General features: G+C 43.8%; 1 protein-coding gene across 1 annotated transcript in view; it reads left to right on the top strand.

The window, feature by feature from the left end:
- LOC139559963 (pinopsin-like) overlaps positions 1-16,150 on the top strand; it is a 70,402-nt gene that overhangs the window by 40,323 nt on the left and 13,929 nt on the right. Inside the window, exon 3 of the mRNA XM_071376452.1 lies at positions 15,256-15,489. Coding sequence (XP_071232553.1) covers positions 15,256-15,489 — 234 coding nt within the window. The remainder of the gene's footprint in view (positions 1-15,255; positions 15,490-16,150) is intronic.

The raw sequence follows: 16,150 nt of genomic DNA, 5'->3' as shown, positions 1-16,150 counted from the left end.
GCGGTTTTGGTGGCCTACTCAGGAGCGTGACACGCGCCGTTTCGTGGCTGCTTGTTCGGACTGCGCGCAGACTAAGTCAGGTAACTCTCCTCCTGCCGGTCGTCTCAGACCGCTTCCCATTCCTTCTCGACCATGTTCTCACATCGCCTTAGACTTTATTACCGGTCTGCCTTCGTCTGCGGGGAAGACTGTGAGAGCCGCCAAGAAACGTAGGATTAAGAGTCCTAGGTATTGTCGCGGTCAGAGAGTGTGGCTTTCCACTCGTAACCTTTCCCTTACGACAGCTTCTCGCAAGTTGACTCCGCGGTTCATTGGTCCGTTCCGTGTCTCTCAGGTCGTCAATCCTGTCGCTGTGCGACTGCTTCTTCCGCGACATCTTCGTCGCGTCCACCCTGTCTTCCATGTCTCCTGTGTCAAGCCTTTTCTTCGCGCCCCCATTCGTCTTCCCTCCCCCCCCCCCGTCCTTGTCGAGGGCGCACCTATTTTCAAGGTACGGAAGATCTTGGACATGCGTTCTCGGGGACGTGGTCACCAGTACTTAGTGGATTGGGAGGGTTACGGTCCTGAGGAGAGGAGTTGGGTTCCATCTCGGGACGTGCTGGACCGTGCGGTGATTGATGATTTCCTTCGTTGCCGCCAGGGTTCCTCCTCGAGTGCGCCAGGAGGCGCTCGGTGAGTGGGGGGGTACTGTCATGTTTTGTCTTTGATCATCATGTCTTGTCCCTGTGCTTCCCTCTGCTGGTCTTATTAGGTTCTTTCCCTCTTTCTCTCTCTCTCTCTCCTCCTCCCTCTCTCCCTCTCCCGCTCTCTCTCTCTATCGTTCCGTTCCTGCTCCCAGCTGTTTCTCATTCTCCTAACGACCTCATTTACTCTTTCACACCTGTCCCCTATTTTGCCCTCTGATTAGAGTCCCTATTTCTCCCTCTGTTTTCCGCTTCTGTCCTTGTCGGATTCTTGTTTGATGTTTGCTGTTCCTGTGTCCTTGTTCCGCCCTGTCGTGTTTTTGCCTTCTTCAGATGCTGCGTGTGAGCAGGTGTCTATGTCAGCTACGGCCTGTGCCTTCCTGAAGCGACCTGCAGTCTGTGGTCGCGTCTCCTGTCGTTCCTCTCTACTGACGAGAGGATTTCAGTTTCCTGTTTTGGATTTACCTTTGATATATCCAGGAGAATCATTGTTTGTTTGATACTGGAATAAAGACTCTGTTTCTATTACGTCGCTTTTGGGTCCTCATTCACCAGCATAACAAATAACACCTGGTGTTGCTTTGCCTCAACATAATGCTTTAATAACACCAGACGTTGCTTTGCCTCAGCATAATGCTATAATAATATCTGGCTGTACTTTGTCTCAACGTAATGCTTTAGTTATAAGGAATGACGCTGGAGAATAGAAGCAGGTACGGGGAGTTGACATTTAATTAGGAATGGACAGGCAACAGGACAGGAACAGCTTTAGAACTGGGAAACACAAAGACAGATGACAAACAATGCAGCAGCGGGGAACAGAGCTGGGGAACTGACAAACATAGAGGAGGTAATAAACAGGTGATTGAGTGAGTCCAGGTGAGTCCAATATCGCTGAAGCGCGTGACAAGGGAAGGCAGGTGTGCGTAAATGATGGTGGCAGGAGTGCGTAATGCAGGGCAGCCTGGCGCCCTCGACCGCCAGGGGGGAAGAGCAGGAGCAGGCGTGACATTAATAATACTTGGCGGTGCTTTGCCTCAACATAATGCTTTAATAAAACCTGCCGTTGCATTGCCTCAACATAATGCTTTAATAAAACCTGCCGTTGCATTGCCTCAACATAATGCTTTAATAAAACCTGCCGTTGCATTGCCTCAACATAATGCTTTAATAAAACCTGCCGTTGCTTTGCCTCAACATAATGTTTTAATAACACCTGGCGGTGCTTTGCATCAACATAATGCTTTAATAACACCTGGCGGTGCTTTGCCTCAATGTAATGCTTTAAAAACACAGTTTTTTAATTTTCCTTCAGTTAAAGCAATAATCATTCCCTGTGTCTGACCTCTCACACAGAAGGGAAACACCTTGATGGTGTGACACAAAGGGAAGGAGGGTTTGGTGGGGTCCCGTGTGGCTCTGTTGGTAGAGCATGGCGCTTGCAATGACAGGGTTTTGGGTTAGATTCATCACGGGGGAACCATTACAGGGGTGGGGGGGGGATATGAAAATGTATGCCCTCACTACTGTAAGTCTCTCTGGATAAGAGTGTCACCTAAAATGTCAAATGATTGTGAGCGTTTGTTGCTGGGCGCAGTTGAGTGTTTAGTCTTCTTACTGAGAGAGCCCTTAACAAGTGAGTCTCAGCAGGCCACTATAGCCTCGTGTAGCCTAATGTGGGAGACCCTAAGTGTACGATCTATCACATTTAACAGGCTACAGCAGGACTGGCAGGGACTCCATGTGGACTCTGGAATTGTAATGCTGAAGCGAAACAGGCAGTCAAAAGTGCTGCGTGTGTGTCTTTCTGAGGTTGGTGTGTGTCTGGTGTGTGTCTTTATGGCGTTTGTGTGTGTCTTTCTGAGGTTGGTGTGTGTCTGGTGTGTGTCTTTCTAGGGTTGGTGTGTGTCTTTCTGAGCTTGGTGTGTGTCTGGTGTGTGTCTTTCTGAGCTTGGTGTTTGTCTTTCTGAGCTTGGTGTGTGTCTTTCTGAGCTTTGTGTGTGTCTTTCTGGGGTTGGTGTGTGTCTTTCTGGGGTTGGTGTGCATCTTTCTGGGGTTGGTGTGCGTCTTTCTGAGCTTGGTGTGTGTCTTTCTGAGCTTGGTGTGCGTCTTTCTGGGTTTGGTGTGTGTCTTTATGGCGTTTGTGTGTGTCTTTCTGGGTTTGGTGTGTGTCTGGTGTGTATATTTATCGGGTTGGTGTGTGTCTTTCTGGGCTTGGTGTGTGTCTGGTGTGTATATTTATCGGGTTGGTGTGTGTCTTTCTGGGCTTGGTGTGTGTCTGGTGTGTATATTTATCGGGTTGGTGTGTGTCTTTCTGGGCTTGGTGTGTGTCTGGTGTGTGTTTGGGAACATGTCATCGTGTGGCTGTTTGAGTCTGATTTGAAATACCAATGAATGTGCCTGTGTGTCTTTATTTGTTTTGTTGGGAGGTGTATGACCCTTCACCCCCTCTAATACTGTACAACATAGAAAGACCCTTAGATAAATATATTTTCAGGTGTGAAGAAGGAAACGAATCACAAAGCGGATTTAACTTCTTAGGAAAACAGACCTAAAGTTGTAAACAAACATCATTACTTGGTCATCCAAAGTCAAACATTTTTATTTTCCAATAGCACACAATATTTTACATACAGCAGGTTTTTAAAGGACTATAATGAATGAACAGATAATGTTGTGTGTCAATCATTAGAACTTCAAGATGGCCTGATTGATTCCCTTATGATTCCCATCCACAGATTCTTCCTCATTATACAGAATTTTAGGAAAGGAAACCTATCCAGAGGTCAGAATAAGCATCGCTATAACGCTTGATTGCGGCCTTGCCTTGGTTTCAGGCCTAGCCTTGGTTTCATGCCTTGCCTTGATTTTAAAAGCCTCTGAGAGAAACTGGTGTGGTTCTGGTCTCAGGATTATGAAATCCAGTTTTCACTCAGAAAGTTTTTCATATTTTGTAAACCATTCCGTTCCTGTTCATCTCTCCCAAGATTGTGAGGCGTAGACGATACATAATGGCAGACCTCTTTTGTTTGGCAGATGCTAACCCACATTGATCTGCCCTCTGCTTTATAAGAGTCTTCCGAGGGAAGCCATGCGGTGGTGCGGGTGGCAGGTTTGTGGGTTGTTGCTTGAGGCATGCAGCCCTAAAGGTGAAAGAGGCCTGTTTGTCTTTCCTCGGCTAACAGTACACAATCATTTTGCTTTCGCTTCACTGCCCAGTCGACATAGAGGCTCACCTATTCCAAGGCTGGCGAGCCACCAATGCTAATCACCTCCATCTAAAATATAGAGACGGTGGGGAAGGGGGCATATGAACATGTCATTTATCACCAAACTCCTCGGTGATACGACACACGCTGGAAATAGATTGGACATTACATGGGCATGAGAGGCCACAGGTTTCTTGCTCTCCCAGCACATCCCGCACCTTAAGCCTCTCTAGGATGAGAGTGGCGCTAGCGGCACTCCCCCCCCACCCCCACTGAAAAACCAGTGCCGCGAAATTCAATTTTTTTTTTTTTTTTTAAATATTTAACTTTCACACATTAAAGTCCAATACAGCTAATGAAAGACACAGATCTTGTGAATCCAGTCAACATGTCCGATTTTTAAAATGTTTTACAGGGAAGACACAATATGTAAAGATGTACATCTATTACCTAAAAACACATTAGCATAATCCACCATCTTTTATTTGTCCACCAACACCAGTAGCTATCACCAATTCGGCTAAACTAAGATATTTATAGCCCCTAACCAATAAAAAAACTCATCAGATGACAGTCTGATAACATATTTATGGTATGGGATAGGTTTTGTTAGAAAAAAGTGCATATTTCAGGTAGATGGCATAGGTTACAATTGCACCCACCGTCACAAATGGAATAGAAAAACTACTTAGAGCAACGTGTTTACCTACTTACTAATCATCAAACATTTCGTAAAAATACACAGCATACACGAATCGAAAGACACAGATCCTGTGAATACAGACAATATTTCAGATTTTCTAAGTGTCTTACAGCGAAAACACAATAAATCGTTATATTAGCATAGCACATAGCACATAGCAGCCCAGCATTGATTCTAGCCAAAGTGAGCGATAAAAGTAAACATCGCCAAAATATATTAATTTTTTCACTAACCTTCTCAGAATTCTTCAGATGACACTCCTGTAACATCATATTACACAATCCATATAGAGTTTGATCGAAAATGTTTATATTTAGCCACCAAAATCATGGTTAGACAATGTGAAATGTAGCTCAGCTGGTCAGAAAAAGTCTGTGCGCCACTTAGACAGTGATCTACTCTTATACATAAATACTCATAAACGTGACTAAAAAATATAGGGTGGACAGGGATTGATAGACAATTTAATTCTTAATACAATCGCGGAATTACATTTTTTAAATTATCCTTACTTTTCAATACAGCTTGCGCCAAGCGAAGCTACGTCAAAAAACATGGCGTCCGAAGCCACTAACACTTTTCGACAGAAACACGATTTATCATAATAAAAATGTCCTACTTTGAGCTGTTCTTCCATCGGTATCTTGGGCAAAGGATCCTTTCTTGGGTCCAATCGTCTTTTGGTGGAAAGCTGTCCTCTTGCCATGTGGAAATGCCAACTGCGTTCGGGATGAACTGGAAGCGTGCCCAGCAATTCACAGCGTTTCAGAAATAAATGTCCCAAAATCGCACTAAACGGATATAAATTGCTATAAAACGCTTTAAATTAACTACCTTATGATGTTTTTAACTCCCATAACGAGTAGAAACATGACCCGAGTAATATTACTCCCTCCACTAATGCTTGGAACAGGTGCGGGTCGGTGCCCTCTATGCGCATGACGCAGCTCCAAAAGAGTGACTAGCCTCAGGGTTTTTTAATTTATAGTGCCTGTGAACGCGCAATCGACCCGATTCAAATCGTCATCACGTAAAGACATCCAGGGGAAGACGTAAGCAGTGTCCGTATAGTCATAGCAATAACAGTGCCCTTTTAACTGACTCCAGAACAGTGGCCAAAATTTCTGGAATCTGACTCCATGTCAGGGAAATTGCTGTAGAATGGGCTCTGTTCCACTTAGAGACAAAATTTCAACTCCTATAGAAACTATAGACTGTTTTCTATCCAATAATAATAATAATATGCATATTGTACGATCAAGAACTTTGTGGGAAGCCGTTTCAAAAAATTACACGATTAGCATAAATAGCCACAACAGCGCCCTCATCCCCAACAGGTTTTAAGGGTAATTCATTACAGTAACCTGAGCATTACACTCAAATCAGAGGCCCCAGTTTTCACCTTCCACAAGGACATGCAGGCAACCTTCCACTAATCCAGTATAATTACCTGCAGGTCCATGTTGTCCCTGGCGCTGAAGGAAGCAGACAGCACGGGGGACGCGAGGTATCGACTCATTCCAGCATTAGGGGATTTTCACCGACCGGTGCAAAGTCGGCTGCACACGTTTAATCCATTTACGTTGTCTACTGCTTTAAATTGACTGATTATGTGGATTAATTAAGCCCATTAAGGCACTCTAATTTGTGGGCTGGTGCCGGCGCTGTGTCTGCAAAGAAAGTGGCTAATCGCAGTTGTTGGCTTGCTTTAAGGAGACACTGGTGTGGGGCAGTATAGACTTCCAGATTGATTGTTGGCCGGAGTTGAAAGGACGTCGCGTAGATGTACTGTAAACATTGCTAATGTTCAAATACATTTCAGGCAAAAAAAAAGTTGACCATATGGTATTCTCCCTTGCCTTTCACTGACATTACATTGTTTGACAGCTCATGTAATTCCAATTTAACACCCGGAACAACCTGCCATGTTCTGTTCACAGCACTATATGTAGTGTAGCTGGTCAGTCAGACTACTGAGACATGGCATGGAGACAGGGCTCTAGAATGACCCGTGGCTCTTAATACGTTTATGCAGGCCACAGTTTAAGTTAATTTTACATACAATTAAGCACGTATAGAAGTGCATTTGTGAGGTGGTGTCCACCAGTGTTTCCCCTCGCCTATGTTTATACCACAAGTCCTCATAAACATCGTTTTTGTTTTGTTTTGTGTGTAGCTTGTGAGGGCAACGGAGGTAAAAGGCAATCACATTCAGACCGTCTGAGGGTCCGTCATAGTCTTAACACGGGCCATGCTGTTATTAAAATGAAACTTCCAATGTGACCAGATTTCAGACTGTTTTGTCCCCAGAGAGGGACACTCATTTGACACATGCTAATTATTCTAGTTCATTGCCATTACAGTGTCAGCCAGAGTAAACCTGGCACACAATGACACAGCACCTTCATTATATTTAATACCACAAAAAAAAATATCTAAATCTAAAATCTAAACAATTTTTTTGCGACTGCATAAAATAAATGGACTGCAGTAGCTGCCGAGGAAATCCAAAAGACAATGGGTTCTTTGTTCACACTACAGAGAGTTTGAATACTCATTATGCTGTGAAGTTACCAACTCAGTGGTCTTGTGGTACTTGTACATCAAGCTGTCTCAGCTACAGAAACAGGAGATGCTATTACTACTACTGATACTGTAACAGTTTAACTTTAGAGCGTCCCCTCGCCCTGACACGGGCGCGAACCAGGGACCCTCTGCACACATCAACAACAGTCACCCACAAAGCATCGTTACCCATCGCTCCACAAAGGCCGTGGCACTTGCAGAGCAAGGGGAACCACTACTTCAAGGTTTCAGAGCAAGTGACGTAACCGACTGAAAGGCTAAGCTAGCGCGCACCACCGCTAACTAGCTTAGCCATTTCACATCCGTTACACTACTGCTGCTGCTATTACTACTGCTACTGCTACTACTACTACTACTACTACTACTGCTGCTACTACTGCTACTGCTGCTACTACTACTACTACTACTACTGCTGCTACTACTACTACTACTGCTACTACTGTTACTGCTACTGCTGCTGCTGCTGCTACTACTACTACTGCTACTACTGCTAGTACTACTACTGCTGCTACTGCTACTACTGCTGCTACCTCTACTGCTACTGCTATTACTACTACTGCTGCTGCTGCTGCTGCTGCTGCTGCTGCTGCTGCTGCTGCTGCTGCTACTACTACTACTACTGCTGATACTGCTACTGCTACTACTGCTACTACTGCAGGTAGCCTAGTGGTTAGAGCGTTGGGCCAGTAACTGAACGGTTGCTGGATCAAATCCCCGAGCTGACAAGGTAAATCTGTCACTCTGCCCTTGAGCAAGGTAGTTAACCCATTGTTCCCCGGGTGCTGAAGACCTCTCTGATTCACATTTCAGTTGAAGGTATTCAGTTGTACAACTGACTAGGTATCCCCCTTTCCCTTACTGCTGCTTCTATTCTACGTAGTGTTGTTTCACTGATCTCAGGCCACCAATACATCTTCCGTACTCCATATACAATGCCTTCAGAAAGAATCAATACACGAAGACAGTACAAAGATACAGGCATCCATCCTAACTCAGTTGCCGGAGAGGAAGGAAACTGCTCAGGGATTTCAACACGAGGTCAATGTTGACTTTAAAACAGTTAAAGAGTGTAATGGCTGTGATCATGTTGTGGGTATGCTTGTAATTGTTAAGGACTGGAGAATTTTTCAGGAAAAACAGAAAACTGAATGGATCTACACAGAATAGCTACACAAAATACCCCATAATGACAAAGTGAAAACATGTTTTTAGAAATGTTAGCAACTTATTGAAAATTTAATTTACATAAGTATTCACACACCTGAGTCAATACTTGGAGAAGCTCATTTGGCTGTGATTACAGCTGTGAGTCTTTCTGGGTAAGTCTCTAAGAGCTTTCCACACCTGGATTGTGCAACATTTGCCTATTTTTATTTGTCAAAATTCTTCAAATTCTGCCAAATTGGTTGTTGATCATTGCTAGACACCCATTTTCAGGTCTTTCCATACATTTTTAAGTAGATTTAAGTCAAAATTGTAACTTTGCCACTCAGGAACATTCACTGTATTATTGGTAAGAAATTCCAGTGTAGATTTGGCCTTGTGTTTTAGGTTATTGTCCTGCTAAAAGGGGAATTCATCTCCCAGTGTCTGGTGAAAAGCAGAGTGAACCAGGTTTTCCTCTAGGATTTTTCCTGTGTTTAGCTCCATTCTGTTTCTTTTTTATCCTGAAAAACTCCCCAGTCCTTAACAATTACAAGCATACTCTCAACATGATGCAGCCACCACTATGCTTGAAAATATGGAGAGTGGCACTCAGTAATGTGTTGTATTGGATTTGCCCCAAACATAATCCTTTGTATTCATGGTAAAAAAGTGAATTGCTTTGACACATTTTTTGCAGTGTTACTTTAGCGCCTTGTTGTAAACAGGATGCATGTTTTGGAATATTTTTATTCTGTACAGGCTTCCTTCATTTCCCTCTGTCAATTAGGTTAGTATTGGGAAATATCTACAATGTTGTTGATCCATCCTCAGTTTTCTCCTATCACAGTCATTAAACTCTGTAACTGTTTTAAAGTCACCATTGGCCTCATGGTGAAATCCCTGAGTGGTTTCCTTCCTCTCCGGCAACTGAGTTAGGAAGGACGCCTGTATCTTTGTAGTGACTGGGTGTATTGATACACCATCCAAAGTGTAATTATTAACTTTACCATGCTCATAGGGATATTCAATGTCTGCTTTTTTAAAAACTCATCTATCAATAGGTGCCCTTGCAAGGCATTGGAAAATCTCCCTGGTATTTGTGGTTGAATCTGTGTTTGAAATTCACTGCTCAACTTAGGGATCTTACAGATAATTGTGGGGGGTACAGAGATGAAGTAGTCATTCAAAATCATGTTTAAACACTATTATTGCACACAGAGTGAGTCCATGCAACTTATTATGTGACTTGTTAAGCACATTTTTACTGCTGAATTTATTTAGGCTCCTTGTCATAACAAAGGGGTTGAATACTTAATGACTCAAGACATTTCAGCTTTTCATTTTTTATTCATTAGTACAAATTTCGAAAAACATCATTATACTTTGACATTATAGGGTATTGTGTCTAGGCTAAATTAATCAATTTAAAATTTTGTCTGTAACACAAAATGTGGAAAAGGTCAAGGGGTGTGAATACTTTTTGAAGGCATTGTGTAAGCACAGGCAAAATCCTAGAGGAAAAGAGGTTCAGTCTGCTTCGAGGGTTCAGTCTGCTTCGAGGTTCAGTCTGCTTAGAGGTTCAGTCTGCTTAGAGGTTCAGTCTGCTTCGAGGTTCAGTCTGCTTCGAGGTTCAGTCTGCTTCGAGGTTCAGTCTGCTTCGAGGGTTCAGTCTGCTTCGAGGGTTCAGTCTGCTTCGAGGTTCAGTCTGCTTCGAGGTTCAGTCTGCTTCGAGGTTCAGTCTGCTTAGAGGTTCAGTCTGCTTAGAAGTTCAGTCTGCTTCGAGGTTCAGTCTGCTTAGAAGTTCAGTCTGCTTCGAGGTTCAGTTTGCTTAGAAGTTCAGTCTGCTTCGAGGCTCAGTCTGCTTCGAGGTTCAGTCTGCTTCGAGGTTCAGTCTGCTTCGAGAGTTCAGTCTGCTTCGAGGATCAGTCTGCTTCGAGGTTCAGTCTGCTTCGAGGTTCAGTCTGCTTAGAGGTTCCGTCTGCTTCGAGGTTCAGTCTGCTTAGAGGTTCAGTCTGCTTCGAGGGTTCCGTCTGCTTCGAGGTTCAGTCTGCTTCGAGGTTCAGTCTGCTTCGAGGGTTCAGTCTGCTTCGAGGATCAGTCTGCTTAGAGGTTCAGTCTGCTTCGAGGATCAGTCTGCTTTCCACCAGACACTGGGAGATTAATTCACCTTTCAGCAGGACAATAACCTAAAACACGAGGCCAAATCTACACAGGAATTTCTTACCAATAAGACAGTGAATGTTCCTGAGCGGCGAAGTTACCGTTTTGACTTAAATCTTCTTGAAAATCTATTGCAAGACCTGAAAATGGGTGTCTAGCAATGATTTTAACAACCGATTTCACAGAGCTTAAAGAATTTTTTATTTAATAATGGGCAAATATTGTACAATCCAGGTGTGCAAAGCTCTCAAAGACTTACCCAGAAAGACTCACAGCTGTAATTAGGTAAATGAGCTATTTATGTTTCAATGTTCAATATATGTACAAAAATGTCTAAAAACATGTTTTCACTTTGTCATTATGAGTTGTGGTGTGTAAATGGTGAGATGTTTATTTATTTAATCCATTTTGAATTCATGCTGTAACACCACAACATTAAATTACTGAGCTATACTGTATGCAAAAAAACATCAAAAAACGTACTTTTGAGTCATTTAGCACAGTGGTTCCCAAACAGTTGGGTGAGGGGGTCAGCAAATAAACTCAGTCCGGCTTTCAACTTTGCACAAGGTGCATTTTCTAAATTGGGTAGTGCATCATCATTTCCTCTTGTCATGCCAGTCATTGCAGACCTTAGAGAGCTATTTATAATTTGTCAGAAATGTCCAGATCAACATGTCAGCTGTTTTTTTAGTTCGTTTTTTTTTGTCCATAGATTTTGTTGTAATGAATGAGTCACTCAAATATTACATGAATACACATTAGACATGGCAAAGTGGATAGAATTGCAAGAAATAAGCTTTAAAACCTGTTCTCTCTGCAAATAAGAGAGGCGTAAACAGTTTGTGTCATGAACAGTGCTTTTGCCCATAGAAATAGACATGGCGGGGTGCGCGCGGGGGGGGGGGGGGGATGTTCCCCAATGCTGGAAGAGGGGCCTGTGTGAAAAAATGTGGGAACCCCTGACTTAGCAGACACTCTTATCCAGATCAACTTACAGTTAGTGCAGTCATCTTAAGACAGTTAGGTGGGACATCCACATATCACAGTCATAGTAAGTACATTTTCCCCCAATAAAGGAGCTATCAGCAAAGTCAGAGCTAGTGAGGTGGGGGGGGGGGGGGGCCCTCCCCTGTTATTGGTAATAGTGAGAGGTTAGCATGTCTTGGGGTTATGATCTTTGACCCTCTGTAACTTTCTCACTCATACATTATTTACCATTATTCTCTCTTGGGCACAAAAATGATCTGAAACACAACCAAAACGAACTGCAAATGCATCTAGCAAGTTTGTAGAGTAAACAGCTTGATGTAGTCAAATCAAATCAAATCAAATGTATTTATATAGCCCTTCTTACATCAGCTGATATCTCAAAGTGCTGTACAGAAACCCAACCTAAAACCCCAAACAGCAAGCAATGCAGGTGTAGAAGCACGGTGGCTAGGAAAAACTCCCTAGAAAGGCCAAAACCTAGGAAGAAACCTAGAGAGGAACCAGGCTATGAGGGTTGGCCAGTCCTCTTCTGGCTGTGCCTGATATAGTCATTGTGTGGTATGAATATGGGACCAAATACAAAACTATACATTACTTTATTTCTAAGAACCTTTAGGGATGTCAATAATGTTGACCTCTTCTTGGCTACAACACAATGCTCCTTGAGGGACATTTTCTTTTCTGTGTTTGTATCTCCCCTTACCAAGGCTTTTAAAGTCACTGAGCCAAGTCATGATTTACCCAATCAGTCTTTTAGTCGACTGTTTTGGGGGAAATCAAAGGACGCTTAATGGATTCAATCTAATGCTCTTTGAACCCATTTAGTCCCCTTTCCCCAGATGAACAGTTATTTTATGGCCCAAAGTGTTGTTTAGAGCCAAAATGGAGAGTGGATGAAAAGCTTTGCAAGCGTTGCTTAGAGCCAAAATGGAGAGTGGATGAAAAACCTAGCATCTATCGAAGATTTGACATTTCCTCTCCAATTCTGACCTTTTCCTGCTTAAAATGCTTTTGGTTAAATTGGTCTCTGCCTCTAGGCCAAACTGAAAAAAGTTGCTTATGACGCAGAGGCCTCAACAGCAGCATGAATAAAGAGTCCCAAGCAGTCCAAACTTTAACCAATTTACTGGTAATTCCCACTGTAAACATAATAATTATGGTCATGTTTGGGAATAATTTATATCAAAATACTTTGAAATGTGACAATACTTCCTTGTTCGTTAGTGTCTAGTTAACCCTAACCCACAATACATAGGGGAGTGGGAAGAGACCTCCAACATTTATCAAATCATCACAGGGTTGTCTTTGGAGAGACAAAGGCAGAGACGGATTGAGTGAATCTTGTGGTCATGATTAGCTGCCATGAGATTAGTGATTGATGGCTGAAACCTGGAAGTTGTTTGAGGCTTCAGTAATGTTTTTTTCTGATGTTGTTTGAGTGCGTCACGCTGGCATGAATGATTCGGGAGACAGGCGCAGGAATGAGTAATAGTTATTTTTATTAAGCCCAAATTACGGCGTGCCGTGTAAAGGCACGGGGACGTAGACCAAACAAACACGTAATAAAACACAGGGTAGAAACCCAAACAAAAAGAGCGAGGAGTACCTCGAATAAATAACACAAGCGCATAATGATTAACACATGGGACGAGACCCGTAATCATTGGCGCAATCCACAATGGCACGAAAGCCAAAACACACAGCACAGGTACTCACACGCACCAACGGACATTGTAACAATAATCGACAGCCCAATGGAAACCGAAGGGCACACTTATACAAGTACTAATCAGTGGGAATAGGGGACAGGTGTGCGTAATGAATGTTCCGGAGGGCTCCGTGACAGAGTGGCTGAAAACACTCCGGTCCTGGGCCTCCCAGGTGGCGCAGTGGTTTAGGGCACGGCATCGCAGCGCTAGCTGTGCCACCAGAGAGTCTGGGTTCGCGCCCAGGCTCTGTCGCAGCCGGCCGCGACCGGGAGGTCCGTGGGGCGACGCACAATTGGTCTAGTGTCGTCCGGGTTAGGGAGGGTTTGGCCGGTAGGGATATCCTTGTCTCATCGTGCACCAGCGACTCCCGTGGCGGGCCGGGCGCAGTGCGCCCTAACCAAGGTAGCCAGGTGCACGGTGTTTCCTCCGACACATTGGTGCAGCTGGCTTCCGGGTTGGAGGCGCGCTGTGTTAAGAAGCAGTGCGGCTTGGTTGGGTTGTGTTTCGGAGGACGCATGGCTTTCGACCTTCGTCTCTCCCGAGCCCGTATGGGAGTTGTAGCGATGAGACAAGAGATTTACTAACAATTGGATACCACGAAAAGGGGGTAAAATTTGAAATAAATAAATAAAATAAAAACACTCCGATCCCCTAAATCATGTCAGCACTGAGGCCTTTTGGACCCGGGTTTCTGTCGGTGTGTCTGTGTCCGTGGAAACTTGTTTGGTCCACGTGTGATTCTTATTTTTTTTTTACTATTATTTATCTTTGAATTCAGAATATCTCTGAATTGTTGGGAAGGGCCGTAAGTATGCATTTCACTGTTAGTCTACACCTGTTTACGAAGCATGTGACAAATAACATTTGATTTGATATGATGGGAAACAACGCAGACAGTGAAATAAAAACAGCTCATGTTTGTGCAGAGAAAGAAGTTCAGCGGGTACTGTGTGTGTGTGTGTTAATATAGTGTTTGTGTTTCTAGTGTGTGTGTGTGTGTGTTAATATAGTATGTGTGTTTATATAGTGTGTGTGTTTCTATAGTGTTTGTGTTTCTAGTGTGTGTGTGTGTGTGTTTCTATAGTGTGTGTGTGTGTTTCTATAGTGTGTGTGTTTATATAGTGTGTGTGTTTCTAGTGTGTGTGTGTGTGTTTCTATAGTGTGTGTGTGTGTTTCTATAGTGTCTGTGTGTGTTTCTAGTGTGTGTGTTTCTAGTGTGTGTGTGTGTGTTTCTATAGTGTCAGTGCATGAGTGTGTTCCTCAGAATCCAGCCATGTCAAGACATGTGACATGTATCCCTGATGTTGCATTGTGCCTAACAGAGGAGGCTGGTGGGAGGAGCTATAGGAGTACAGCTCATTGTAATGTCTGGAATGGAATTAATAATGGAAGGAGTCAAACGTGGTTTCCATGGTTTCCATATGATGTGTTTGATGGAACGGGGCTCCCGAGTGGTGCAGCGGTCTAAGGCACTGCATCTCAGTGGTAGAGGCTTCACTACAGACCCTGGTTCATTTCCAGGCTGTATCACAGCCGGCCGTGATTGGGAGTCCCGTGGGGCGGCGCACAATTGGCCCAACGTTGTCTGGGTTTTGCCGGGGTAGGGTGTCATTGTAAATAAGAATTTGTTCTTAACTGACTTGCCTAGTTAAATAAAGGTAGATATATATATACTACATTCAAGCCATTATAATGAGCCCGTCCTCCTATAGCTCCTCCCACCAGCCTCCTCTGGTGCCGACCAACTGTTTACAATTGGGGAAAAATCTATAAAAAGAGGACTCCTAAACAGTAGCTAAGCACTTTCTGTTTGTTTGTCAGAACATGCCTGTCTGGGTATAAAGCCACTCCATCTCATTCCCTTCATTGTCTTTCTCTGATTCCACTCTAATGCCAGTGTGTTCCCCGTGTCTGAGGAGCAAGAATGACATTCTAAAGGTTGTTCTCTCTCGCTTCCTGTCTTTCTATTCCCCCCCCCCCCTCTGTTACCTCTTTTTCCTTTGGTATCTTTCTCTTTCATCGACTGCACACGTTGTCTCTCCTTCCCTGCTTATTGCCTCGGGCAGGTTACCGCCATCAACACAGCTATGAGCAGGAAGAGGGAGCAGCGTGTTCTCGTCATGGTGGTCGTCATGGTGATGGTGTACCTGATGTGCTGGTTGCCGTATGGGGTCATGGCCTTGCTGGCCACCTTCGGACGCCCGGGCCTGGTCACCCCCGAGGCCAGCATCGTCCCCGCGATCATGGCCAAGACCAGCACGGTCTTCAACCCTGTTATCTATATCTTCATGAACAAGCAGGTGAGATAGATAATCGTGCTCATCACTGTTAGAATGGAATGGTCATACTTCCAAATCCTCAGGTTTTTCAGAAATCAAGGTTGGAGGATTCTGGGAATTTCTGGAAAACCTGAGAATTAGGGGAAAGGTTACATCCTTTTGCAACCCTAGCAATACTGTGGTTTACATCCTGACATAATTGTAACACAACACCATGGGGTCATCTACATCTTCATAACATAACATTACACCATGGGGTCATCTACATCTTCATAACGTAACATTACACCATGGAGTCATCTACATGACTGTCATAACGTAACATTACACCACGGGGTCACCTACATCTTCATAACGTAACATTACACCATGGGGTCACCTACATCTCCATAACATAACATTACACCATGGGGTCATCTACATCTTCATAACGTAACATTACACCATGGGGTCACCTACATCTCCATAACATAACATTACACCATGGGGTCACCTACATATTCATAACATAACATTACACCATGGGGTCACCTACATCTTCATAACGTAACATTACACCATGGGGTCATCTACATCTTCATAACATAACATTACACCATGGGGTCATCTACATCTCCATAACATAACATTACACCATGGGGTCACCTACATATTCATAACATAACATTACACCATGGGGTCA

This window comes from Salvelinus alpinus, chromosome 30 (assembly GCF_045679555.1).
Source record: "Salvelinus alpinus chromosome 30, SLU_Salpinus.1, whole genome shotgun sequence".
Lineage (NCBI taxonomy): Eukaryota > Metazoa > Chordata > Actinopteri > Salmoniformes > Salmonidae > Salvelinus > Salvelinus alpinus.
The sequence above is the reverse complement of the archived record's forward strand: the minus strand, read 5'-3'. Positions and strand labels throughout refer to the sequence as shown.